Source organism: Panthera onca, chromosome C1 (assembly GCF_046562875.1).
Source record: "Panthera onca isolate mPanOnc1 chromosome C1, mPanOnc1 haplotype 2, whole genome shotgun sequence".
Classification (NCBI taxonomy): Eukaryota; Metazoa; Chordata; class Mammalia; order Carnivora; family Felidae; genus Panthera; species Panthera onca.
In genome coordinates, this window is record NC_138346.1 from 141286091 (window position 1) to 141313347 (window position 27257).

Below are 27257 nucleotides of genomic sequence, written 5' to 3' on the forward strand. Positions count from 1 at the left end.
CACCACAGAGCCCACTTTGGATCCTCTGTCTCCCCCTCTCTCTGCCCTTCCCCCCACCCACATGGTCCTCTCTCTCTCTCTCCCTCTCTCTCTCTCGGTCTCAAAAGTAAATAAACATTTTTTTTTAATACATGGAATTGGTTACAGAGATCATGGAAGAGCTAAGAAACCAAAGAGGACACAGGGAAGCAATCTCAAGAAGAACACGAGCAAACATCTGCCACTATCCCTAGGGATGGAGGCACAGTAGGTAGTGCTACCAGATCTCAGGGATAGAACTGCCATGCTGGGTCCACGGAGGAGGTGCAGCTGACAGGGAGCGTGCTGACCAAAGTGGGGGCTAGAGATGGAGAGAGATACCCTGGCTTCTCCCTTCCTGTCGCCCATCAGTCTCCTACCACTTCTTCCCAATGACTATGCTAAGAAGCTAAAAGGGAGCCTGGGAAATGTACTCCCCTACCATACAGGGCTGGACAGAGAAGGACCAATCTCTAATCTAATGGGAAATACACTATTCAGAAATCAACAATGGGGCAGTGAATAGGCTGCAAATATGGTGGTGGGTAGGATGGGGTGGGGAAAGGAGAGCCTGAAAGTATTGCTGTAGGCCACTGATTAAAGAGGATTAGGTGGCACAAAGGACTTTTTCCTGCTCATCCATGACAACAAATATCATATATATTTTATCAAATATATTATCAAATATATTAAAGCACTTTTAGGAAAGTGAGGAAGATGGCCATGAGACTGGGCTGAAATCCAGGGAGCATGAACTCCAAGGGAGTATTAAAGAATCATAATGCATGGTTGGATTGCAAAGTAGAAGATTCAGAAGGTAAACAGAACTCGCTTCCTGTAGATACAACTCATTCTAATAAAGCTCGTCTAGAAGAATGGAGATTGAAAGCAGCAGCTAAGGAGCCAAACAGGATAGAATCAGCCCCAGCTCTGGCAGAGGGTGGATGGCTGTGTGTCTGGACTCTCATGGGTCTAATTCCAAAACTGCAAAAGCACTGCCCAGGCTGCAGCTTCCCAAGGCCCTCCCATTGCTGGGGTGCGGAACCATGGTTTATTCGTTGATTCCACAGAAATTCACTGAACACTTGCAGTGTGCCAGGCACTACTCTAAGCACTGCAGATGAATAGAAACCCCTCAACCCTTCACATGAGCCAGAGCAATACCATCCACTCTATCTGGAGGAGAGGGAAGGGGGAATGTCCTGGAAGGATGTGGTCAGAGAGAAACCGAAACTCCCACTTCCTCTGCTATTCCTGGCTCTGCCGGACACGTTAATGGCAATTACACATGCACTAGGGACACACCTGCTTCATTAATAGAGATATTACTATAAAGAACAATGATATTTCTCCCCTGAATTCTAGTTTATTCAGTTGAACTCAACAAACACTTACTGTGTGCCAATTCTCTGCCTGGAACCAGAGCTATGAACATTTTATTAGAAAAGCAATGAACCTGCCCTCAGCATAGGAAGACTGGTGAATCCATGCAATTCCAAACCCAGAAATTGCTTCCAGGGACCTGAGTCCTCCACAGATTCACGTAGAGGATGGAGATTGGTTTCCCCACCAGGGCAAAGGGGTGGCAATACCGGCCAGGGCAACACAAAGCTGACCTGAGCCAACTCTGCAGCCCTCCAGGCACTGAGGGCTGATTTTCAACAAGGGAGAGTCTTTTTGGTTTTGCCTCATAAGAAGCTCAGTGCCCTCTTCGGCCGCCCATGTCCTAAAGCTATAACCATACAGAGAAGATTAGCTTGGCCCCCCTGCAAGAATGACACACGAATGCATGAAACATTCCCTATTTTTGTGAGTAGAACACAGAGGGTTTTGAAGGCAGTGAAATACTCTGTTTGACACCATAATAATGGATTCAGGCCATTACACAGTTATCCAAACCTATAGAATGCACACCAGCATGAGTGGACCGTAATGTGCACTGCGGACTTTGGGTGATAACGATGTGTCAGTGTGGGTTCACCTGTTGTAAGAAACGTACCACTCTGCTGGGGATGTTCGCAATGGGGGAGGCTGTGCATGTGTGGGGGCCTCGGGGCATATGGGAAATCTCTGTACTTTCTGCTCAATTTTGCTGTCAACCTAAAACTGCTCTTAAAAAAAAATAAAGTCTTAATTTTTTTTAAATGAGTAAAAAAAGGAAAGAAGTTCAGGCAGGAAAGCAGCTGAGGAAATTCCCTGGAGCCACCAGACAGACACAAGACGGGACCCTGCACTGCTCTGCTGAGGCCTGAAGAAGTTCGAACGGTCCCGTGGGGCTGGGGAGGCCTCACAGTCCTTCTTTCCTTCTGGAAGAAGGAAGGGAGTAGAGCCCAGTATATCTGACTCTAATTTCTTCCTTTTATATTAATGCCTTGCAAAAATATACCTAATTTAAATAGTCTAGTACCATAATTTACTTTTTGATTTATTAATATTTAGGGGGAAAATACGTCTGGACAAGACTTCTTACATTGCAAATCTTTTTTTTTTTTTTTTTTTAATGTGTTCCTCTGGACCGATAAGGGGAAATGAAGACTCTATTTGTTATTTAAGATATTTGTTTCTCCTGGTATTATGCTGTCCTGGGACAGTACTGTTGTTATCTTCAAAGTGAAGATATGTTTCTGTTTCCTAAGAGAGAATAAGTCATGCCCAAACCCGAACATCCTTAGTATAGAATCTCTGCTTCCCTACATATGTTTGCCTTGAGAAGCTAAATTTTACTTTAATTTTTTTTAATGTTAACTTATTTTTGAGAGACAGAGCACAAGCAGGAGAGGGGCAGAGAGAGAGAGCGAGACACAGAAGCCAAAGCAGGCTCCAGACTCTGAATGCGCAGCACAGAAACGGACTCCGGGCTCAAACGCGGGAGCTGTGAGATCATGACCTGAGCCGAAGTTGGGTGCTGGACGCTTAACTGACTGAGCTACCCAGGCACCCTGAGAGGTTAAATTTTGAAGCACAATCAAGGCCTGAGCTAGCCATGTCCATTTACTCAGACACAGGATGTTGGGTATCATGTAGCAATTTGTACAGAGCCCTCAATCTGTTTATGTTTTCCAGAAAGAATAAGGGCTGCTGGAAGCCTGCTTAGGGTGGGGGACTTCCTTACCCTTCACCCTCACCCAGACTTGCAGCCTGGAGCTCAGCCCGATTGCCCAGGAAGCAACTCTCCTCTGTTCTGACCCAGGGTAGATCTGCTCACCCCCTCCCCACCCATGGCTTCCTGCTGCCTCATTCTCAGTGAATTTGTCAAGGAAAAAAAAGTCCACTCAGGCCCATTCCTAAGTGGTATTTTAATCATGACACTTCCCTAAGGGGTTTTGTTACTTTCAACACCTGGAGACATCGCTGAAGGTTTAGGCTTTGTCTATAAGCTGAAAACAGTGTCACTACCATCACTGGCTGGAGCAGTCAAGTCCACCTCATACATTAATCCAACAACCGTTTTGGGATAAACTTGAAGACGGGCTGGATTTTCCGTCTGTTTGCTTCTCTGGCTTGCCGAAGAAAGCTGCCGGAGTCGTTGAACAGGTATGGGAGGGCAGGAAAGGCTTCAGAGCCTGCCCTTCCTCCTCGGCGTTAATTAGAAAATTTTCTATCAAGGTTAATGCCTTGCAAGGCAATGAAGTTAGCTGCTGAAGGAAGCTGAATTTCACCGTTGGGCAGAACAGACAATACAAGAAAAAGGCAAACAGAATAAACAGAAGGGCGTCCCAGACTACCTGCCACTCACCAGGGGAGGCAAACAAGGGGTTTTATTTAAAGCCATAAAGTCTTTCTTTTTTTTTTTTTTCTATTTTGTTTTGTTTTGTTGTATAGGTGCTTTCTCCCAGTTTACAAAGTCTGAGTCATCCTTTTAATACACAAAAAATTCAAGTTAGCCAGGTGAGACTGAAAAGATAAAATAGTTCCCCGGGGAGAACTCAGGACTCCTTTCTCAGGCCGCTGCAGCACTTTTTGTCCTTCCTGGGTCACGGACCTAGCACGGCATCTCCCATGTTATAGCACACACTGCTGCCTTCACCTCCCTGGGCCCCCGTGAGGGCAGGGGAACATCTTGCTCTCCCCGGTTCCCCGCAGCACCTGGCCCTGAGCGGGCGCAGAGTGAGGGCCCAGGATGAGGTGCTAGCAGGCTGGGTCGTGCTCAACTGTACATGCTCTGGAGCTGCACAACCTGGTTTGAGAGTGAGCTCGGCCTCGTCCCAGTGTGTGATCTTGACCAGGTTACTTTAGCCTTGCTACGCTTCAGTTTTCTCACAGGGGAAATTACAGCACCTGCTCTCCAGGATTTTCATCAGACGTAAATTAGATCATCCCAGTACATGGTTATTGTGACTAAATCTTGATGATCTAGATGCAAAAGTTCATCAATATGAGCCAAACAATTACTTATTTATGAAGTGTTCGGGCAAATGAAAACCTTCTCATTTAGATGGTGCTTCGCAAAGAGGGGAGTGTTCAGAGGTGGGTATTGGGGAGAGACCACCAGCTTGTCCAGGGTTTTGAGGCCAGGTGAAATAGCCAAGTCTTAAAATCAAAAGCGGTCATGGAAAAGTCGCACATACTCCTTCCACTAAGAGAGAGAAATTTATATGGTGTGTGTGTGTATGTGTGTGTGTGTGTGTGTGTGCATGCCCGTGCACGCACACAAGCCGTTTGATTTCTCAGGGTTTTCCTTTTCCTATCTGTAAAATGGGCACAATGAATCAGTGGTCCAGATGTCCTATTCTCTGTTTTGCTATCTTAGAGACAGACGTGTGGACCAGAGCATTTTTCGATGGCTACTACATGCTTTTACCTTTTCCAATTGTGAAAAAACGTTTTAAATTGGCACTTACCTTCTTCTAAGGATTATAGTTTCTGTGAACATCCCTTCTTGATGAAGAAGACTTTGAAGAATGGAGGTTTCAGGAGGTTTTAGGTGAAGGGAGAACCCAGTGAGTTTTCGCAGAAGAGTCTTACAGGCACGTAGGAGAGTCGCAGAAAATGCTCTGTGCTTCACCTTCTGAGCCGTTCCCTCTCAAGTTCTCTTCCTCCCGGAACAGCACCTCCCACTGACCTTGGAAAGAGATGGGCACTAAGGAACAGGTGCAGACCTTGTCATGCAATCAGCTGCCAGCAAGCCTCCCCCCTCTGAGTGATGTGTCCTACTGGTGTACCTGGTTAGGTTTATCTGCGCCGAGAGCTGTGCACCCATTGTGCACCACTGCATGTCTGGACCTCAGTAAATCATGGGTATTGCTGAGACCGTGATAACCATAATACTGCATGTGCCAATGCCGAGATAAAATAAGCAGACTCACAAGTAAATGGCCCCTAATATCTGAGTGAATTCCAGTTTGGTCTCCAGCTCGCACAACCAGTTTGTCTGGAACCACTGGATGCTTTGAACCAAGTCAGTTTAGGAGGTATGTTCACAGAAACTATAAACTATATAATCCTTAGAAGAAGACAAATGTCAATTTAAAACTTTTTTTAAAAATTGCAAATAGTAACTATTTGATACAACAAGCATGTAGCAGCCAGGAAGAAAAGCTCTGGTCCACACATCCGTCTCTAAGATAGCAAAACAGAGGATCGGACATCTGGACCACTGATTCATTGTGCCCATTTTACAGATAGGAAAAGGAAAACCCTGAGAAATCAAACAGCTTGTGCACACACATGCACGCGCATACACACACACTCACCATATAAATTTCTCCCTCTTAGTGGAAGGACTGTGTGTGACTTTTCCATGACCACTGTTGACTTTAAGGCTTGGCTATTTCACATGGCCTCAAAACCCAGTGTGCTTTGCTCTAGGATTAACTGAACTTTTTGAACTAAAGCCTTAACTTGTTCTTAATCTTCTCTTTGAAATGCTGATTTAAAGAATTAGTGCCCTGCCCAACAGGTCACAGGCACAGAAGGAAGCAAGGAGCCTGCATGCACACTTCTTTAGCGACACAAAGTTCCTGGTCAGAGGTCCAGGACCAGATTTTTATGGAGCCGATGTCAGATCCAGCTTACCGAGGTTAGAGATCAAAGCAGAGGCAGAGAGAAGTGGAGGCTATCTGGAGAGGCACCAGATACTATCAGGAAATAGCGTGGCAGCGAGAGCCGAGGTTGCGCTGTAGGGAGCAGCTCTCTTGGGTAACTCAGGGTGGGTGGAACTCTCTGTGAAAGACCCACGGAATGGCATCTCTCACACACCTGATGTTCTTGGTACCCATCACGGCGTGAGTGCGGTGACCATCCTTGCCCCACTGGGCTAAACAGCTACCGGGAATCAGAGTCTGTGAGTACTGCCTGATAGCATCAGAGTAATATCCCCTGTTACAACGCAACCTTTCTGCCTCACATAAAAAGAGGCAAAGTGACTTCCTCGGGTATGGGGACTAAGTGTTCACATACCCCGAAGTACCTCTTGGAGTATTCGGAGGCAGCTGGTGGGAACCTGTGGTTCATGTCAGAGAGTCAGACCCAAACTCCTCCCTATTACAAACACAGATCTCTCCCTATCTTTCCCCGTAGCCCCCTAACATCGCACACGCTGTCTCACTCAGCTCCTGCTGCCCCCAGGGGGTGTTGCCTCGTGGATGCCCTTAATGATTATTGGAACCTGACTGCCAAATGATAAAAATGTTTCCAGTGGGAGGGGGGAGAAGATACCATCTCAGATACCATCAACATTTTTCTAAGATGCTTTAAAGGTGACGTGGAAATGACCACATAGGAAAGGCAAAAAGATCGTAGCTGTTCAGCTAAGAAAGGCCTCTGTCACCCCGGCACTGGGGCCACTTGGCTTGTTTCCAGAGGCAAGGTCAGGGGTTAGCAGGAGGCAGAAGGTGTGGGCAAGTGAGGGGCCACAGAGGTGGAGATGGCTTCTGCATCCCAAGGGAGGGAGCTTACCTGCCTGAGCATCCCCTCTGGGCTCTCGAATAAGGAGAAATCAGCGTACACATAGACCAGTAGAAATATAAGTGATTCTACGACAAGTTCCATCTCAAGCCTGAACATGTGTATCAAATAGGGCGAGAATTCACATGTTAGAAAAGGCATGTGGAAGGTGGATCGATGGGTGGAGGTGATTCTAGATTCAACTAGCTCATCAGCTCAGTTATGGCATAAGCAAGAAGTACGTCAGAAGGGCCTTCCTAACCTAAACTCTGGTTTGTTAATTATCATCATGACCCCTATTTCTTAATGAAAAACAGAAACAGGGAAGAGCTTTTGTTTCATGTTGTCAGCGGGGGGAAAAGACATCTTCAGGCTAGGGTCTCCTTTTTTTTCCCCACTCTGGAGAGAAAAAAAAAATCTGGATGTCAAAAAATATTAAGGACTAAATGAGGTGGAAACAAAGCAAAAGAAGGAGCCCTTTATTCTCAACTAACGCCTGGTTTTGCCATGGTTTTCTATTGGAAATTCCCCGTATTTCAAAGCCAGGAACCTCAGAGAGGGCCAGCTGCACAAGGGCAGGAAACACTGGGAAAAAGGAAAAGGGATGTGCAGCAGGGAAGGTGCGCACCTTAACGCTGCCCCTGTGGAGAGGTGGCCTGGTATAGTGGGTGCGGAGGTGCACCCCGGAGCTAACTGCCTACGGTCAAATCCCACCTCTCACCACCTGCCAGCTGGGTAACCCTGAGTGAGTTACTTAACCTCTCTGGGCTTTGGGTTAACTCACGTGTATAAAATTCTACCTACATCTCACAGGGTTGTTGTGAGGATTAAATAAGCTAATACCTAGAGAATGCTAGAATAGTATTTTCTGGTGATTTTTACTCGCCACAAATAATAGAAATGGACAGCTACTGAGGGCTGCTGAATGCTTCCAAATGACCATTCGCTTTTCCACTGGCGGCATGATATCAGCTAAGAAGAAAGAAAATGTAGAGAGAACAAAGTTATTTTGCATGTTTCCTGGATTCTCGAAAATGACATCATGTCAGGGCTATGTATAGTTTATTATTCTCTCATTTGGCAAATATGTGATACTAGCATCTAAGCTACTGGCCTTCAGTGCAGGAACAAGGCAGACACGTTCCTGCCTGCATGATGCTTAGACCAGAGCAGAAGAGAATGACCTCACAACTAACTTCAGTACAGGGCATTAACTGTGGTAGGAGGGTGAGATCGGGATTCTGGCCACTGACCAGGCAGAAGACGGGACCTCCCCCAAGTACCCAGCACTAGTCAAGTCCATAGTAGCTGCTCCATAAACATTCATGGGATTAAGGAACATAGCACTTCCTGTGCTTTATTGTAAATTTCAGGTTGTCCTTCGTCTCAGAATCTTCAGAGCAAGAATACATCTTTCTTTTTGTGTCCCCAGCACCTGACATCACGCCTACCACATAGGGGAAAGGGGTTAATAAAAGTTTATTGAATTGATCTGAATGACTAAGAAAACCTAATGTGTCTCTCCCCTATTCAGCCGTGTAGATCTTTCTAGTTTTAACCCAAAGAAATAAGAAACTTGACAAGATGGGTAGCCAAGTTAATTTTAGGAGTTGGGGTTGTTTTTTAGTACCCATTAAAATTACATACATAACTGGTTTTCTGCTCACTGTTAGCTGCCATGGTCCCTTCCTTTTTTTTTTTTAATTAAAAATTTTTTTTATAAGTTTATTTATTTTGAGAGAGAGAGAGAGCGCATTTATTTGAGAGAGGGGCAGAGAGAGACGGAGAGAGAGAGAGAATCCCAAGAAGGCTCTGCATTGTCATCACAGTGCTGGAGGGGGGCTCAAACTCACAAACTGTGAGATCATGACTTGAGCCAAAATCAAGAGTCAGATGCTTAACCAACTGAGCCACCCAGGTGCCCTGGCCCCTTCTTTCTTATTAAAACTCTTCTCCTTCAGTGTTGGGGTCCCATCTGTCCTCCCCCATCTCTCCGGACTCTCTTCTACTTTCTTCCCTAGGTCATCTTCCTCCTCCAGTCATGTCCCAGCCTCAGTTCTAGACCCACTGGTAGCGATTGTTTCTGTCTGATGGCTAACTTTATTGACCTGTTCTTTCTAGTAGAGGAGACCCACTCCCTGACCCCAGGAGTGGACACATGGCCAGGCCTAATATTCCTCTGGCAATGGTGACTGGCCAAGGAGTGAACAAATGCCCCAAATAGGGACAAAGTCCTTCCCCAGAATGATGGCTGGACCCTGGTGTGATAGAGCTGAGAGAATGTTGCTCTACACTGTTGGCAGTAACCAGGCCCTACCACGTAGAGTCCATGTGCAGACACAAATGGAGACCAGCTTCAATGGGAGAAAGAGCAGGCAAGAGCAAGAGAGAAACCCAGTCTCAGAGGCCCTGGTTCTGTAACCCTTCCACTGGGCTATGAGCTTCCCAGACTCATAAACTTGTAAATGCCCCTTTGATTTGAGCCAGGCTGAGCAGGTTGTTAGTGCTTGCTAAGGGATTTACTGTCACTAAAGACCCTCCTTTGGAGACCTTGTCCACTTTTACATCTTTGACCAAACTTCTAGGCAAATGTCTCCCAATTTCTAGCTCTACCCTCAATCTCTTCGCAAGCCTTAGTGCCCCGCTCCCAACTCTTTGTGCTGGGCACTCTTCCTAGATGTCCACTGCCCCTCCCCTTCAACATGTGTAAATTCACAGCTTCTGAGCTGCCAACCTTCCATTCCAGGCTCCATCTTGACCTGTGCCGCCATTTTTCTCTGCCCCAAGACCTTACTCTTCTCTCTCCTTCCTGCCCGCACCCACAATCAGTCACTGAGTCCTGCAGCTTCTTCCTTCATACAGTTTCCTACAGCTGTCCTTCCTTTCCATTTCTCAGCCACCATTTGGGTTAGGGGGTTAGATTCCTGCTATGCCCCTTGACTCAATTCTTCTGACATTCCACGACCAGAAGAGTAAGCCTCTTAAGGTAATGTCTGCTGAACCAAGTCCAGACTTCTTAGTGGAGCCCCCAGAGCTGCCCATGACCCAATGTTCTAGCTTTTGGCAACACTTGTCACCTGCAGGATCTCCAAACCCGGTGTGTGTGGCCCCCACTCTGCTCACAAAGGCCTCAGCCCTTGGCTCACCCTTTCCCCCCTTACCCATCCCCCCCTTACCCATTCCCCTGGGATCCAGCTCAGATAATGCTTTCCTCCAGGGAACCTTCTCTCATTATCCCAGTGAAAAGTGAATTCTCTCAGGACACCTGCGGGCTCAGCAGGTTAAACGTTTGACTTTTGATCTTGGCTCATTTCACGATCTCATGGTTTGCGAGTTCAACCCCTCTATACGCAAACAGCACAGAGACTGCTTGGGATTCTCTCTCTCCCTCTCCATGTCCCTCCCTCACCCTTTCTCTCTGTCTCAAAATAAATAAAGAAACTTAAAAAAAGACAACAACAGTGAACTGTCTCCTCGAAGTCCCAAATATCTCCTATATCTTTAAACAAAGCTTTATGGGTGTGGAGGACACACTACATGCCAGGCACTACACCAGGCACTAGGGATGCCAGTAAAGATAAAGCAGACTCTGCTGGCACAGAGCTCTCAATCTACTAGTGAGAGACATGGCAACGTGTCGCATTTCACTTACCCCCCGCCTTCTCCTGTGGAAGCTTACACATTTGCTTCAGCTCTCTGACTAGCTTGCAAGATATTCTAGAAAAAGTACTCATGGGGTGCCTGGGTGGCCCAGTCGGTTAAGCGTCTGACTTCAGCTCAGGTCATGTTCTCACATTCATGGGTTCAAGCCCCACGTCTGGCTCTGTGCTGACAGCTCAGACCCTAGAGCTTGCTTTGGATTCTGGATCTCTCTCTCTCTCTCTGCTCCTCCCCTGCTCCCGCCCTTTCACTCTCTAAAATAAATAAACAGAAAAAAAAAAAAAAGGACTCATAACGTTCCTAGTACGTTGCCTTACACACAGTAATCCTTCAGTACATATTTATTAGCCTGTATACGGGAAGATCTGGGTTGACAAATCCATAAAGGATAGGAGATGTAAGACAAAACCTATTTTTAAAAATAAGGGCCAGGTTTAAGGCCCATCCTTTTGATTTGGTCAATTTAACAGCTGTCTATAAAGTTTACCAAATCCTGAAAACCCAGTCCTGTCATGGTACCACAAGCTCCCTCTATAGTCTATGTCCTGTTATGGTCCTTATGACAGGGGAGAGGAGTCATTTTGTGGTTGGTGTGTAGCTGATTTAGAACTTCGAGTTGCTGCAATACAGTAGCAGAGGGTAGTGGTTTAGGTTGGCAAGTACAACTAGCCGAATGCTATAACCATGCTTCCAATGTGCAGAAAACTTTGCTTATTCAGCAATTACTTTCCAGCTTGCAAGCTCTGTGTGAAAGAGGCATTGCTGTAACAGGATGGAGTATCATCCATTAAAGGCGGCAAGTGACTGGATGGATTGCGAGCTAATATGTTACAGCATCTGTAAACTATGCTATTTTATAAAATGTCAACAAATAAATTATCTAAAAAAGAACAAGGCCTCCAGATGCGAGTACTTTTAAACTAGTTATTTCACCAATTTTTTTTTTAACTCGTCATCTGAGGAATCCCATACTTAGCTATCTTTTGCCTGTTTATAGACATGGCTCTGTATATTGGGATATTGACTTTTTTCCACGTGCAAAATTTTGAAAGTTCATCCATACTTTCAAACTGATAAAGTACATGGATTTTAAGGCTACAGATAATTTTCTGAGTTGAAGACACCTGTTCGATGGATTGACCATGACATGCCTAACCTTATAAATTTTTTTGGCATGGAAGAAAATTTATTAATAAATAACATTAAGATTGTTTTATATCCAATCCAAAATGCTGACAGGAAGTCATTCAAACAATTAAAACCAGGACAGTAAGTAGGAGTGCTCATATATTTAATTGGAAAGAGACTCCTTGTTTTATTCTGTATATCCAAGGTCTAGGGAGAACCCAGCATCAGGAAGATAGTCAAGTATTTATTGAATGAATGGATTTCTGTTCATCGAGTTAGTGCATATGTCAAGCATAAGGAGCTATAGAAATTGGGAATTAAGGGATGCTTACATAAAATGATACCATGTACAAACTTTAAAAGTATATGTGCTATATTAATGAGAATATACGTTAAAGGTTTTCATTTTAAATGACTTTTTGTTGCTAAAACAATATCCACGACTTGTGTTTAGGATGTATCTAGTTTATCAACATTGTACGTACAGAATAAAAATAACATTTACTGCTCATGAAATGGAGGTTGACAGGCTGTTTGATAAGCCTTGGGTTTATAAAGATATTTTTGTGCTGAAAATACTAATCCTGTGTAAGGTTTGAACTGGAAGTTATTTCTCTAAAATTATGCTTTGAAAATATTGGTGCTGTGCGATAACGTACTTGGTAAAGCTTCCTGTAAATGATTTTAGACAGCTAATAGAAGTATTTTTGCATGGCGAGGATAATAGAGTTCATCGTACAGGCTTTCGACTATTTAATTTCAGTGTAAACGCTAACTTTTGAACTAGTACATAATTATTTTCATAAAATGCACAATCATGACTGCCAATTTTTCCATGACTAACTATACCCTCCCAGATGTTGTTTTAAGTTCTGCTAAGTCATATTTTCTTTTTCCAGAACTCTGTGTTCCCTCCCACTCTTAAGTCCCTCTGGCCTTTTCTCAGACTTAGCCCTTTTCCTGAATTTGGGGTAAAAAGGATCCACTGCTCTTTTTACCATTCTATATGAATATAATAGTTTTACATAAATTACTCTCAATCTCACCTGCGATCATAAAGCTTAGCCTGTCCCCTTCCTGGAGAGATATACATTTTGTGCAGTTTCTTCCGAAAAGTCGTGAAGCCTTTCCATGCAAGAACAGCCTCATCATATGACTGAAAATCTTCTGAATCACCCCAGAATCCAGGCTGTTAGAAAACTGCTAACCATTTCCAAACTTCCACATTTGTTTTCTGCTGTTCGGCTACCTCTCCTCCAGATTAGATTTTCTTGCTATAGCAAGAATCATTAGTCACTAGTGAGACAGCCAGAGCTTACTGTCAAGGGACACCTTGCAACCCATGATGGATTCGTATTTTCTTACCAATCTGAGCTTTATGGAACACTCACCGCCCAGCCATTAGACAGAAAAACTTCAATGGCAAATCTCATCTCTTGAATGCCAGCGAAAATATTTGGCCGCATGCATGGTTCCAAAAAAACGTTTTCATTGATTCAAATGTATAAAAGCCTACCCTGTGCTGGTAATTGCACAAAGGGCTGAGAGATGTGAAGAAGAAAAATCCAGTCCTGACTACCCCCAAGGAGCTCTAGTGGCGAAGAAAGACAACAAACCCAGAGTTGAAATCAAGTGAAGTACTCCATGAAATCAAGTCAGTGAAGTTCTCGGGGGGGCACAGAGGAAGGGCTGCAACATGGCCCTCATCCTCACACTCCTCATCAACCACAGTGCATCACTGGTTATGCAAAAGCTATGCAGCTGCTCCACAAGTCTCCATGTATGCACGCTTCAAGGAATAACCATCAGGATATTTCCTCCGGAGAACAGTGAGTTCCCCAAACTGCAAGCATTTTCTATACCTACTTGGAGAGCATTGTTGAGTGCCTATGGATGAATAAATTAATCAAGTAAGTCACGGTTTATAAGCCAGTCTTATTTCCATGCACTGGAACAGAGGAAAGTTGGTTGTGGAAAGAAAAGTTCCTGAGGTCGGAAGACCAGAGCTGCATGGTGAGGCTGTCTGTAGGACCCTCATCCCTAAAAGAATGTTTGTGAGGTCCCCGCCAGCCTTCTGATACTCTACGACTTAACCATAAAGGGAGTGGTCCAGCTAGCCTGATTATCATTATAGTTTAAGAATTTTTCCAACTTCTCAGAGTCTCCAAGATATACCAAACCGGAGGGAACTTTGGTAACTGCTAAGCTCAGGTTTACCGAAGGGGGTTAAAAAAAAAATGTGTATGGGTAGGGAATAATTTTTAACAATCACTTGGTTTCTGTGCAATAAATATCAACAGTGAAATTTTAGGAATGTTCTTTTAACAGTGCCAAGCATCAGAGACCTAGAAATCGTCTGGCCACAGTCTGATTGAGTGCAATATCACAGAGATATTATTTACTATAGCCAGTCTGCTTCCTCTTTTTCTTGGAAGTAGTAAAAAAATTTTAGCATTTTTCAAACCTTGAAGGATATAATTCTATATTTACTCAAAAACCTACGCAGAAACTCAACAAATTCCTCTCTTCCCTGTCTGATAATTTGGGTGAATTTGCAAAGTAAGTATCTAATGTATCAACATTTAAGGCATTTCTTCTGTGTCACCGTCTAACGTGAAACATACTTTTCTTGCCAAATTGCTGACCTTGACACACTTAAGTCCCTTTATGTTTCAGGAGAGTCAGGGACTCCGAGTGGAGCCAATCACTCTGTAGACACAGCAACGATTCCCTGAGTCTCTGAAAGCAAGTGTAACGTTTTCTCCTAGGTACCTTCAACTCCGGTACAAAGAATCACATCCCAGGCTGGGCTAAAGATCTGTTAGGGAAAATGACTCAGGCGGGAGACTACAAAAAGGAGGCCCACATGGTCTCGTTTTGCAAATACAAACTTTGTGGGGTATAGAGCTGGAAGAGACCACAAAAAGAAACCACCAAGTGCAGCGTTCAGCTTCTAGGAAAAAAGAACAAGAACTGGATGTGCTATTTCAGTTCAGGCAAAGGGAGAAAACAAAACTTTTGCGAGGTTTTATTTCTTTTAAAATGAGTGTATGCTACGGTTTCCCGGGCTATATGGAAATATACAGTATTTAGTATACACTAAATGCAAATGCAAGGCTGACTTCCCTAGAAAAAAGTGGGAGACTCTATCTACTTTCTCCCGAACACCTCTCCAGTCTGTCTTGGAGGCAACTAAGGAGTAATAATAAAGGAATGATGGCAAATACTTTAACAAGGCTTTCTACAATGCCGCTTTAGTAGAATACACGGTAACATCCTATCGCCTGACAATTTTACAGGAAAGCCCAGAAGAGGAAGCCAGAAATACGTTCCAAAAACCAATGCTGAGGACTACTGGCCAAAAAAAAAAAAAAAAAAGTCTGATTTTTTTATTTCATTTTTGGTTTCTCTACACTTGGGTAGGACTCAGTCCCACGAACGTCTTCTTCTTCGGTGTGAGAGCAGTCCTTTCGGGAACCACAGGGCTGCAGATGTCATGCTGGAATTCTCCCAGGGGCAAACTGCCGGCCTGAAGCAGCTCTTCCCAAGTTACTACCCCCAGCGGGGCTGGCCTGAGCCTCGCTAACTGACCTTCGGACCAGTGGGCAGACACCTGCATTCGCGACCCACGCTAAGGGCCCTGTGAGGTGGGAAGGCCAGGTATGATTGCTTTCGGGGGAGAAGACGAAGGCTGGGAGGGAGCTCTGCTCAGAGTCACGCGGCCACCTGGCTGCAGATTCCGAGGCTCGGCCCCACATGGGCAAAGCGCGGGGGAAATACCGAGCCCGGAGCCCCTACCTGCCGTTAGACCCCGTCAGTGCTGCCGCTCCCACCGGCCGGGACAGCACTGGGTCTCCAAACGGTAGAGAAGAATCCTTTCCCTCCACCTCGAGAACTGCTTCCAAAGCGCCCCCGCTTTCAGCCCCAAGACCTGCCCACTCAGGCCGGACGTCGGGGTCGCCGGCCTCGGCGACCCGGGGACCGGGCGGGGAGCGCTGGGGGCCGGGGGACCCGGTTCCCCGCAGCACCTGGAGCCGCCGGACCGAAGGGCAGCACCGCGCTCGGTGGCGCGGTTGAATCACGCGTGAATCACTCCTCGGAGTTTCCTACCCGGAGGGGGCGGAGCAGGGGTGGGGACCGGTCCCGGGGTCCGCCCAGCACGACTGCCAGTGATCGGGCCGGGGGCGGGAGTGGGGAGGAGCGGCGGGGGCGGGCCGGGGGCCTGCGGAGGCGCCGGCGTCCGCGCGACTCTTTAAAGCGCGCGGGGCCAGAGCTCCCCCAGACTCGGGGTTCTCCGGGATCGTTTCCGTTGCCGCCAGTGCCCAAAGGGGCCTCCAGCCCAGCCTCCCCAGTCTTCGCGGCGCAACGGAATCCTCCCGACCTCACCGCCAGCTCGTGGACATGGAGACCCTCCCCGGACCCCGAACTCCCTGCCTCGAGGACACCGTCGCTCGGATGCTCCTGCTCGGCTTGGTCCTCCTGCAGGTGACCGGAGCCTCCGGTGAGTGGCGGGCGCCCCCGAAGCCCAGGAGCGCGAGGCTCGGAGGAATGGGCTCGCCCGCCTGAAGCGGCAGCTCTCACCCGTGTCAGCGAAGCCGGCCCCCGGGGCGCGCAGGCGGGAGTTGGAGGGTAGGAGGCGGCTGCCGCTTCTGCTGGAGAGGCTTGCTCGGTGTCCGGCCGCTGGGATTGCACACGTGGAGTGTGGCTCCCGCTCTAAGTTTAGCCAGTCTGTTCCAGTGGTCCGCGACCTTGAAGGTGGTGGACGTGGACCCACACCTGCACTGGTCAGCGTCGTGCAGGGTTTGGATAGATACCATCCTTCACTGCGCGTCCACGTTCCCTGATGGAGCGGGAGAGGCACTTGTGGTTCCTCGATCACCTTCTAGATTCAATTAGAGGCAATCCTGTGGCAAAAAGTCGCTTGGATTGGCGTAGACACCACATGGTGCATGACCCTTATGCTTATTCGGTGTGGGGGGGCAGGGCAGAGACTGTGACCTGCTGCGTATTGGCAAAGCAGACCTTAATAATAAAGCGTCCTAACTGAATATATCCGATGGTGTGACGGGCCACACTTCCGCCTGGCTCTCTGAAAGTTTCAGTATAGAGACATGCTAGATACAAATGAGAAAAGTCAAGATTTGACTTTCTTATGGTATGCGGCCCTAACCTCTCTCACACATGTGGGATCTGCTCTCTTCCATAGCTTACCCCAAACCCATCCTACATGGCCCTCCCTGGTGAGTGGAACCTCTGGAGTCCTGTACTTCCCTGGGCTGGCCTGGGACCTCCCAGGAGGCTGATAGCTCTTGGGCTGTGTGCTAGGTCAGGTTATCACAGGGCTTCCTCCATAAATCATTTCAAACAAGGATTTTCTTAGATTACAAGGTCAATCTTGCCAGGAGAAAATTAAGAGAATTTAAGAAAATTAAGAAAAACTTGAATTTTTTTTTTGTCTTGATAATTCAGTAGTGAATGGAAGCTTTCGTGGTTGCAAAAAAAAATTAATATGAAGTTTATAGTGATGTGGGAGGGATGGGAAGATGTTTTATAGCATCAACATGAAATCATGTACTGAGTTCACGTAATAATAGCTGTTTCTCTGTTGTTTAAAGGCATTACAGATGTAGTGGCAGCATATAATTTAACTTGGAAATCAACTAATTTCAAGACAATTTTGGAGTGGGAACCCAAACCCATCAATCATGTCTACACTGTTCAGATAAGGTAAGCTACGTACAAAAAAAAAAAAAAAAAGAAAGAAAATTAAGGTTTTTGATGTTTTCACTTTCCTGTGCTGAATACAAACGTCTTTAAAGCTGATTAATGGATGAGAGTATTTAACAGATGACAAAGAGGGCATTGGTGGTAATTTGCTGGCCAGTGGCATAGTCTATGAAGCCTGCAACATTTCCTCAGCTTAAACTGATAGAATGTTTTACTTGGTTTTGGACAGGATGGGAAGATTCTCAAATGGAGTGTAAGCCGTAGGTAGGTGAACTCTCTTGAGCAGACTATGGCAGCATGGGTAGGTGTGGGTCACAATTGAAGATAACTAACATCCTCTCAGCACACCCGTCTTTTTCCTCACTGTCTAGACTGTGAGCCAGATCTAACATGTTCAGGAGGAAGCGGGGAGGAGTACAAATGTGTACATTGCCCTTAAGCAGTATTTGATTCATTAATCTTTAGACACTGGTTCAAAATTCAGTTGCATCCACGATCTCGGAGGTCAAATCTGTGACTCACTAAGCCCGGGAGAAATCCTCCTCTGTCTGCACTCATCCATCCTGCTCTGATTGGCAGCTCTTTCCAAGAGCTGGTGATTTGCACGTTCAGTCTGAATGTCGGACATGTGCCATCTCTGTTCCTTGATGGTTTTCACCATATTCTTGGTGAGTTTGGGGTTTCTGAAATGTTCAGGAGGCTTGCTAGAGATCTTATTAAATAGAGGAGAGCTGCTGTGGAAGTTATTTTAACACTAACTGAATAAAGGCACAATAGTATCACTGGCTAAGAATTAAAGATGTTTTGCTGTTGTGTTTGAACACAGCTCCTAAATACGCAGTGGGTCTTTTAGGTGGATGTTCTTGTTTTTCAAAATGAACTTCATGACGACTGTTTGCTAGACAAGGAGGAGAATCTGTGTGTGTGTGTGTGTGTGTGGTGTGTGTGTGTGTGTGTGTGTGTGTGTGTGTGTGTGTTCGTTCATGTATAGAGATACGGGGGTTTCATAACCCCAGGGAATAATTATAATTGTGGTCACACTTGTCAATTCAGATTCCACTAATTGAGAATTAGTAATTAATTCCTCTGATAGAGAGCTGAAGCTTACTTTAGTAAAACACCTTCCTTCTGGATTGAGAAAATAAGATTTTAGGAAGAATGCTTACTCCTAAATATACTCAGTCTTATGTTTGGTGAACATGTGGAAACATTTATGATTTACTTGATTTTTATTTTTTATTCTTTTTTAATCACTTCCCCATCACAATTGTAAATAATCTCCCAAGATTATTCTTTTTATTTTTAATTTTAGAGAGAGAGCACACAAGCAGGAGAGAAGAGTGGGGTGGGGGGTGGTTTGCAGAGGGAGAGGGAGAGTGAGAGTGAGAGAGAATCCACTGCTGAGCATGGAGCCCAATATGGGCTCGGTTCCATGACCCTGGGATCACAACCTGAGCCAATATTGAGAGTCAGACCCTCAACCGATAGAGCCACCCAGGTGCCCCTACCTGATTTTTAAACCTAAGCCTTAGTTAACCCTAAGTTCTTAGACTTTGCAAGGCTGCTAATATTTAAATGAACACGTCCCCCATGAAGAGCGATGTGCGCACATCCTAGCTGAGCTGAAGCTTGGCGGTGCCTGAGGGTAGGGGTGGGGAGTTCCTGCCAAGAGAGGGATCTCCCTGTACTCTTGGCCCTGCACCCCAAGGCCTGTGAACAGTCCCCAATCCTGCTCCTGGGAGACACATACTCTCCTGCAGCCTCCCCATGAATAAGTAGGATTCCTGGGTGAAAAGGACCACAGCAATCCTATTATAGAAGAGGACACTGTTGCCATGGGCAAGTGAGCGGTTTATTCGTGACTGCCTGCCCTGATAACGGGTGCCCACCCAGGTCTGGAACCAAGGTCTCCCCAGGACCCCATACCACCACCTACTTGGGTGGGTCTGCCACAGTCTGATGTGAGGCCCCAAGGCTGGGAGGAGGAAGGAAGGTCATTCCCACTGCATCTCCTCTGTGGGCTTTCTTCCTTCCCGGTTCTCTGCCCCTAGAGAAAGCATTTTAACCTACTGTCCCTCTTCACCCACTCCCCGCCCCCCCGCCACCTCGCTGCCGGCCTGTCCCCAGCCATGGGTGCCACTGCTGTGCCTGGAGATCCAGCTGCACTTTTCCTCTTTGGAAACACTTTCTAGAGGTAGCTGGGAAGTGCCGTTGGCTCAAGCCTTAGCACCCAACCACCACCTGTGATGTTGATTCCACAGAAATGTTCTGAATTCTAACACTAAACTTCCACACCTTCTAGAAAACAACCTGCTCCTAAATTGGTGAATCTGGATTCTGCTGGAATTTTTTAGTAATTCAGATGGGACATTTATGATTTCCAAATCAGGAGGGTGTACAATACCTAGAGGAACCTTGAAGTCTTTTAAATATTAATGCTGGCAATAGCATTTAGAGGAATGTAGTACAGAACCGCCCCTTCATTACCTGTTCACATTACTTTACGACGTTCAGTGATCCAGGCGCTTGTGCTAAATTTCACCATAGAGTACTGTGATTTCTACGAGTGAGCTGGGGGAGCCCAATACCTGTCTCTCGGATGGAACGTAGTCACAGAGCCCAGGAGTCTTTCCCCTGATAATCTGAACCGTGTGTGTGCCACAGTGATGGAGAAGAATCGTCATGCTCTGATTCACTGTGTAAAAGAGAAGTGATATAACTATTAAAAAAGCATTTTTGTCATTCTGGAATTGAGACAGACTCTCTACTTTTTCACAGAAAGAGAAATCTAGAAAACCAAAATATTTCTGTGTCGATCTCAGTTTGTGAATTTTAGGGCAGAGTGTGTTTGCCCACATCCTCTTAGCCTGGATATTTAGTTCAGATTTTTTAAAAAAATATGTACTTACGGCTCTCGTGTGTGGACTGAGACAGTCGAATCCTATGGCAGCTCCATTTTCCCCCTGATCCAACTCGTAAGTGCAAACTGCCTAACACTCAGCAAGGCCCGGCTATGTGTGATCCTTCAAGTTAGCCCTGCTGCTTAATGGGGAGTGGGACCAAGTTCACAGTAAGTGCTTTAACGGAGGTATCATTGCTGGGAACAAGGAAGAGAGGTCAATTCTGAGAAAGGAGATCTGGAGATTCCTGGAGAAAGTGGGACTGGAGCATGGTCTTAAATGGTGGGCAGGGCTCTCTGGAGGTCCATGATGCCAAAGGAGAGAACAGTGTGGCTGTCAATATACGTGGGTCAGAAGTGTGTGGATCCAGGAGCAGGGGCATTCATCTACAAATTGTTTTGGTCCTTTAGAATAATTTCGTGTTTAGCAGTTCTTTAAACTATTTCCCCTTCAATGGCGTCTTACAAAAGAAAGGTCTGTCCCAGTCTCTTAGTCTCTCAGACTCTCCGATCCTGCCTTTATTGTTATGTTGTAAACTTTGTTGGGCTGTATTCATATCTTGTAAAGTGAGGGAGGCATGTCGTAAAATGAGATGGACAGACTCAGCCCGCACCTCATCAGCTAGGTGACCTTGTACAAGTCACTTAGTGGTCCTGAGCATGTGTCCTTATATGTAAAAAAGATCCAATCCCTTCCTGAAAGGATTCTATCAAATGAGGTAGCCTGTGTAAAGGGCCCTGTACAGTACCTGGCATACAGTAGATTCAATGATAAATAACCATACCAGCAATGGTCAGTCAAATGTAAGATATAGAATAGATTATTATGTAGATTCTATTATTACTACAGTGGCTATGTTCCACACAGACTATAGAATGTGATAAAGATACGTGTGTTATACAATGATATAATAAGTAGACTAGAACAAATAATTGGGTCTTGATGGGATGTTGCTCTCTCTCCTGTGTGACTCTAACAAATTGTCTACATTTTAAAAAAGACATTTAACGAATGGTTAAGAGCACAGACTCGGCAGGCAAAGTGCTGTGTGGCCCAAAGTCCTGCTGTATGAGCTGGTCACCCAGTCTCACTTTGCCTCAGTTGCCTTATCTGTGAAAACAGTAATTACAGAGCCATCCCCAGTTTGCTGTGAGGACTCAGATATGTCCAAAGGACTCGGCGTAGCAAATGCCTACTCAGACTGCTTGTGAGTGGTGTTGGAACCCGGCACCACACCAGAAAGCTGTCTGTCTCAGCTGCAGATCCTCATACGCTCCTCCTCCTTCCTTCAGCCCCAGATTAGGCAACTGGAAAAGCAAATGCTTCTACACCACAGACACGGAGTGTGACCTCACCGACGAGATCGTGAACAATGTGAATCAGACGTACCTGGCCCGGGTCTTTTCCTACCCAGCTGATGCCACCGATTACGCTGGGGAGCCTCAGTTTACAAACTCCCCAGAGTTCACACCTTACTTAGAGAGTAAGTGCTCAATGTGTAATACCCTTTCATTTGTGGTCTGAATGTTTTTGTGAGCTTGTGACTTGCAGGGGCTATTCCATAAAGAATACTCATCCGTTGAGTCACTGGAATCTACTCCTGAAATCGTTATAGCACTATATGCTAATTAACTTGGATGTAAATTAAAAAATAAGAATAAATTTAAAAGAAAAGAATATTCATCCTTAAACATGTTCTCTTTCTCAGAAATTGGTAAGTGCCACAGCGCTGTTGGCTCCGTCCAGGCGTGCTAGGAGGTTCACAGAACGTGAACTCTGGAGTTGGTAACAGTGTCATTGAGTAACTTTTGTCTGTCACCAGGCCCTCCCAGCAACTGCCTGGATGGAGGGGCTGGGGAGTAGGAAATCTATCAAAGCTGGAGATTCAGCGTCTAGGAGGACATTTACATTATATATTACAGATGCAACTAAATCTCCTGAATTTTCTCTTCCATTATCAGACCAGAAGTCCCCGTTTTGGGTTTTCACAAACAGTCACAAATCCAGGGGATAGGTCCGGCGTCCCTCTGAGTCCACAATCAGGCTCGACCTTTTTAAATAACCTGACCATGCTCCGCGTCACGTGATGCCCTGCTGGGCCGGCTCCCAGCCTGCCTCCTTCGTGCTGGTTTTGAAAACGAGGAATGCTTTCCTCCCCAGCCTTTGTCCCAGTAAGCTGACCTGAGCATCTAAAAACGGAATGCAGAGGATTCCTGCCAAGTAGGAGATTTCAACTTTTTTTTTTTTTTGGTCAGAACTAGGTATTTTAAATAAACAGATGCAGCACATCGTGCTGGGTGAAATCAGCTGCTCTTTTAAGAAGAATTAGAACGAAAGGTTAGAATGGAAGCGTGTCATGTTTTTTATCTGGTGCTTTTGTGTGTAGCCCTGCGGCTGCCCAGTGAGAACGCTCTCTCCCGGCAGGGAGGGGGGAGGGGGGAGGGACTGTCAACCACCTGGTCCCTCAGGTATCTACTTGGAGGGTGGAAATAGGGGGCGGCCTGACCCCTGAGCGAATCTGTGTGCCTTTCCTGAGCCCCTGTTGGCCAGAGCCTGCCTTCAAACTCCTCTGTGGCCTTTGCTCCCGTGTCTCTCTGGGCCCTCAGCTGGAGCATGGCCACCACAGCCACAGCCACCTCAGTGACAGTGCAGGCTCAGTGACACTCATTCCCCTTTTTATAATTCTTGAGTTTCTTCTAAGCCACTTCAAATCCTTCCTTGACGTGAGAAAGTATTTTATATATTAATTTTGCATGTGCTCACACACACACACATATAAATGCATATAATTCGTGTTAAATTACTGGGATTATTCTACTGTCCTTCAGCCTAAGCATAGGAGATGACCAGTTAACACTGGTTCCTTGAGGTACCAAGGACATTTCCTGGGCTTTCCACAGCCCCTAATTTACTCTATCTCAAATATGGAACTGTATACAACTGTATTGTTTAATACAACAGCCACTAGCCACATATGGCCACTGAGCACCCACAGCTAAATGCCGTAAGTATAAAATACACACTGGATTTTGAAAAATATCTCCAAAATTTTTTCTATTGATTACATGCCAAATGATAATATTTTAGCTATTTTGGATTAAATGAAATGTATTATTAAAGTTTAATTTCAGCTGTTCCTTTTTACATTTTCTAATGCGACTACAAGGAAATTTTAAATCACATCTGTGGCTGTTATATTTGCACTGGATAGCACTGCCGTAGGATGTCCCGCTCTGGAGCCACTGAGCGAATTCCTGCAGGGAGCATATTCTATGGGGCTGTTTTACAATGGGGGGGTGGGTACTGGCTTGTTATTAACTGTGATAACTAAATGCGATTCTATTTGGTATAGAATTCTTTGGTTCCAATGAAGCTCATTTTCTATGTTTTAGCAAAGCTTGGACAGCCCATGATTCAGAGTTACAAACAAGTTGGGACAAAACTGAATGTGACTGTACAAGATGCACATACCTTAGTCAGGATGAACGGCACATTCCTAAGCCTCCGGGATGTTTTTGGGAAAGACTTAAGTTACACACTTTATTATTGGAAAGCTTCAAGTACGGGAAAGGTGAGGATTCTTTCATTTGGTTTTAGGACTTGTTTTAAATTGTGGATCCTTGACTTTACAGCCCGCTTCTTCCCTCAATTCAAAGATGCCAGAATGGGGTGGTTGAGAGAGCAGTGTGGTGGAGGAGCAGGGGTGCCTGCTGTCCCGGCTCTGTGACTCTGGGCGTGGCCCTTCGGATACACAGGCTGCTCAGCCAAGGGCTGGACCAGGTCTTCTCTGAGGCTCCTACTGGCTCTCCCATTTCTTCCTCTCTTGAGGATCCCAGAGACAAAGTCTGTTTTCCATTCACAACTAATGCTTCATTCCTTTTTCCCTTTATTGCAAATATCTTCTAAAGGAGCTAAATTGGGTTGGATGGGCTTAAGTTGGGTATTTTGGGTCTAGGAAGAAGCATCCTTAGCAGTTATCAGGGGGAACTGACCAGCCAAGTCACTTCTAATCCATTATATGTCTGGTGTGCCCCTGCAGGCTTTTGCTTCCACAGTTGACTTAGTGAAGGGGAAAGAATTCACTCTGAGCCCAGATAAATTAAGAACTCTTGATCTTTTAACAGAAAACAGCCAAGACAAACACTAACGAGTTTTTGATTGATGTGGATAAAGGAGAAAGCTACTGTTTCAATGTTCAAGCAGTGATTCCATCACGGAAAGTAAACCAAAAGAGTCCAGAAAGTCTCATCGAGTGTACTAGCCAAGAGAAAGGTATGTCCAGAGGTGAATGGCTCTGTCCGTTATTCTTCTGGGAGGCATGGAGACCTTCCAGAGTTCGAGTGCACCCTTAGAACCAGGAAGTATTTTTGTTCAGGGAGAAACAGCCATGTTTTTGGTTGTTGTTGCTGTTTGTTTGTTTGGGTCATGTTGTTTGGGGGAGACTCTTACAATTTTAGGCATTTGAAAATGTTTCTGCGTTGTTCCCTTGTTTTAGCTAGTGTTTTCTTGAGCACCTACTGTGTGCCAAGCTCACTGCTGAGCAATGGACACACTGTACATGTTTAGCATTTAGCATCAAATCACAGATTTCTCTGGGTATTTTTTTCATACTTAAATTCTGATTCTGCGGGTTATGGGGGAGTTTCTGGGCCAGCTGCAGCTGCACCCAATAGACATCTGTGAGCACTTGCTATGGGCTGTTGTCACAGAAGACAGAAAGTTTAACCCATGAAGGGAGGGGATTGCCTCTAGCAAATATACCTACGTGAGTGTGTGTGCCTACATGGGGCCCAGACCCCTTGCGAGGACTAGTTCCTAATTGGCAGTGCTGAGAGGGGTTCAGACTCGTCCATGAAGCTGACAGCCTGAGTCTCCCTCCAGGCTTTGTAGGGATAGTACTCTGAGGACATTCTGGGATCAAAAGAGTCACAGGATGGCTCCTTGCTAAGATGAGATTTGAAAATTTAAAAGCACTTTTAAACAAATTTTTCCTGTTGATTAACCATGATGGAAGAAAAGGGCTGGCCTTCGCTCTGGTCCTGTACCCCTCTGGGCCATCATTACCCACAGTCCTCACAGCCATCTCCCTCAAGCCAGCTGGAGTTCTGCTGCCTCTCTGTCTTCATGCACACCCAGATCGCTGCTTCCCTGCCTCTGCTCCATCTACTGAAATGTGTCTTTGAGAACCGTCTCACATGCCTCCTCCACCAGGAAGCCCTTCCTGTTGCCCCAACCAATGATCATCTCTATTGACCTGAACCCTGCCAGCACTCTGCATCTTGCTCTTTGCACTGATCATTTATCTTCTACTATGATAATTGTTGCCACCAAACCCAGCATTATTTTTAGCCACTTGTTTCCAAAAGCTGTTCTTGCTCCCATTTACGTGTACCATCTCCTGGCTGTGAACATTATCCAGTTTATTAAGTAGCCCATTGAATGATTTCGCCACTGTCAATTGCCCTAAAACATCTAGGGTTTGACCAGTTCTTTCCTAATCAAAATATGTTGTGGTGGAAAGGGTGGAAGAAAGAAATTTCAAATTACGCAAAAGCAGGCTGGTGTAATTTAGAGTTACACCCTCCGTTCTGCCCGCTGATAAATGGGGTTCAAGCTCTCAAAGTTGACTGGAACCTTTTGTTTTCCAGAAATGTTCCTTGTCATTGGAATGGTGGTGCTTGCAGTCATCATCCTGACCATCATCCTGGGGGTGTCCCTGTACAAGTGCAGGAAGGTGCGCAGGGGGCGAGGCGGGAAGGAGGGCTCCCCACTCAATGCTGCATAAAGAACACACCCTTGGAGCTGCCGACCACGGCACAGTTCATGTTGCACTGCGACCAAGAACTTTGAAGAGAATAGAATATATGGAAACACAAATGAGTATTTTGGAGCACGGAGACTCTCGGGCTCAACAATAGCTCTTTATCTGACCTGTTCTCACAGTTAGCATTCTGGTTTCAACAGCAGCATTAGACGCTGTGGAATGTAACGAACAGTACAAACCATTCCAAGTTTTTAAAATTTCTGTTTAACACTATGACATCCTTTGCACATATCATGTTCTAGAATGTATATTCTACACCCAAGATGAAACCAGGTTGTCTCATCAAAAACGAATGAACAAATGCCTTAAAACAAAAACAAAAACAAAAAACTCCTGGGTAGACTTTTGGAAGGCTTTTGAGAAGCTGACTTCAAATCACACAGGAGAGTAAAATGGAAATTGGGTGGACTTGTCTAACCTGTGTCTCTGCTTTTGTGATATATGGTGTTTAGGGTCTTCTGCTGCTTCTTTTCTGAGTTCTCTTGGAGGTTCAAAACAATTGGCAAACGTTTATGTGAATGTGTGAAATGCAGAAGACTTCTGTTTGGGGCACATTCCTAAAGCACCTTAGGGGTAGCACTTTAACTGACTTCCGTGCTGTTGATTAAGCACTTGACAATTAACTATATTTTTATAAGACTACTATACAAACCACATAGAGTTTATGATTTAAGGTACTTCGAGCTTTTATGGCCAATATTGTGTATATTTATATATTTTTAAGAGGTTTTACACATGGGGATTATCTATTTATAGAAGTAATATTGTTCTGTTTGTATATATTGAGATAATTTATTTAATATACTTTTATATAAATAAAGGTGACTGGGAATTGTGGCTATCGTCTTGATTATATCTTCCACGTATTGTTTACGATTTGGCCATTGTACGAGTTGGCACTGCTGTGGTAACAAATGACCCCCAAATTCTCAGTGGCTCACAACAGCATTACCTTGAATTCTCGCGTACATTAGTTTGGTGGCTGCAAGTTGACCACAGCTCTTCTTAATTAGGTTCTCATTCTAGAACCCACACCGAAGGTGAAGGCTCTGTTTGGGTCAGGGCAGAGGGAAAAGCAAAAAACAGGAGGAAGAGTAGTCTCATCTTCAAGCTTT

The 27257-nt window shown here is 45.5% G+C and overlaps 2 protein-coding genes and 1 non-coding gene across 14 annotated transcripts in view; 2 read left to right on the forward strand and 1 right to left on the reverse strand.

Annotated features, from left to right (window-relative positions):
* The window catches only part of SLC44A3 (solute carrier family 44 member 3), a 331946-nt gene extending 316149 nt beyond the window's left edge, over positions 1–15797 (reverse strand). For 6 of the 12 annotated variants that reach the window (XM_078451634.2, XM_078451631.2, XM_078451632.2 and 3 more), the window contains exons 1-2: positions 15490–15797; positions 4860–5080 (exon numbers count right to left, since the gene is read on the reverse strand). The gene's annotated coding sequence lies outside the window, so the exon portion shown is untranslated. Of the gene's footprint in view, positions 1–4859; positions 5081–6915; positions 7016–7746; positions 7876–12737; positions 13009–13207; positions 13283–15489 lie in introns of those variants that run through there. The other 6 variants (XM_060626289.3, XM_078451635.2, XM_078451637.2 and 3 more) reach the window with 6 other exon arrangements.
* On the forward strand, positions 1721–1827 carry LOC132674021 (U6 spliceosomal RNA). Its single transcript, XR_009608348.1, has one exon. It is a non-coding gene; the product is annotated as a U6 spliceosomal RNA (small nuclear RNA).
* Positions 15798–15968: 171 nt separating the features above from the next.
* F3 (coagulation factor III, tissue factor) lies at positions 15969–26979 on the forward strand. The gene is made up of 6 exons (XM_060626299.3): positions 15969–16192; positions 17307–17418; positions 21611–21801; positions 23711–23889; positions 24443–24590; positions 25967–26979. The coding sequence occupies exons 1-6, from the start codon at positions 16093–16095 to the stop codon at positions 26101–26103; spliced, it is 867 nt and encodes a 288-aa protein (XP_060482282.3). The 5' UTR covers positions 15969–16092; the 3' UTR covers positions 26104–26979.
* The last annotated feature ends 278 nt before the right edge of the window (positions 26980–27257 follow it).

What these genes read in the sequence shown, in the direction of transcription:
- F3 (XM_060626299.3), top strand. Translation starts at nt 16,093, where the DNA reads ATGGAGACCCTCCCCGGACCCCGAACTCCCTGCCTCGAGGACACCGTC. An exon ending in AAGCTTCAAGTACGGGAAAG is followed by an intron (nt 23,890 to 24,442) that starts GTGAGGATTCTT and finishes ATCTTTTAACAG; the next exon opens with AAAACAGCCAAGACAAACAC. An exon ending in GTGTACTAGCCAAGAGAAAG is followed by an intron (nt 24,591 to 25,966) that starts GTATGTCCAGAG and finishes TTTGTTTTCCAG; the next exon opens with AAATGTTCCTTGTCATTGGA.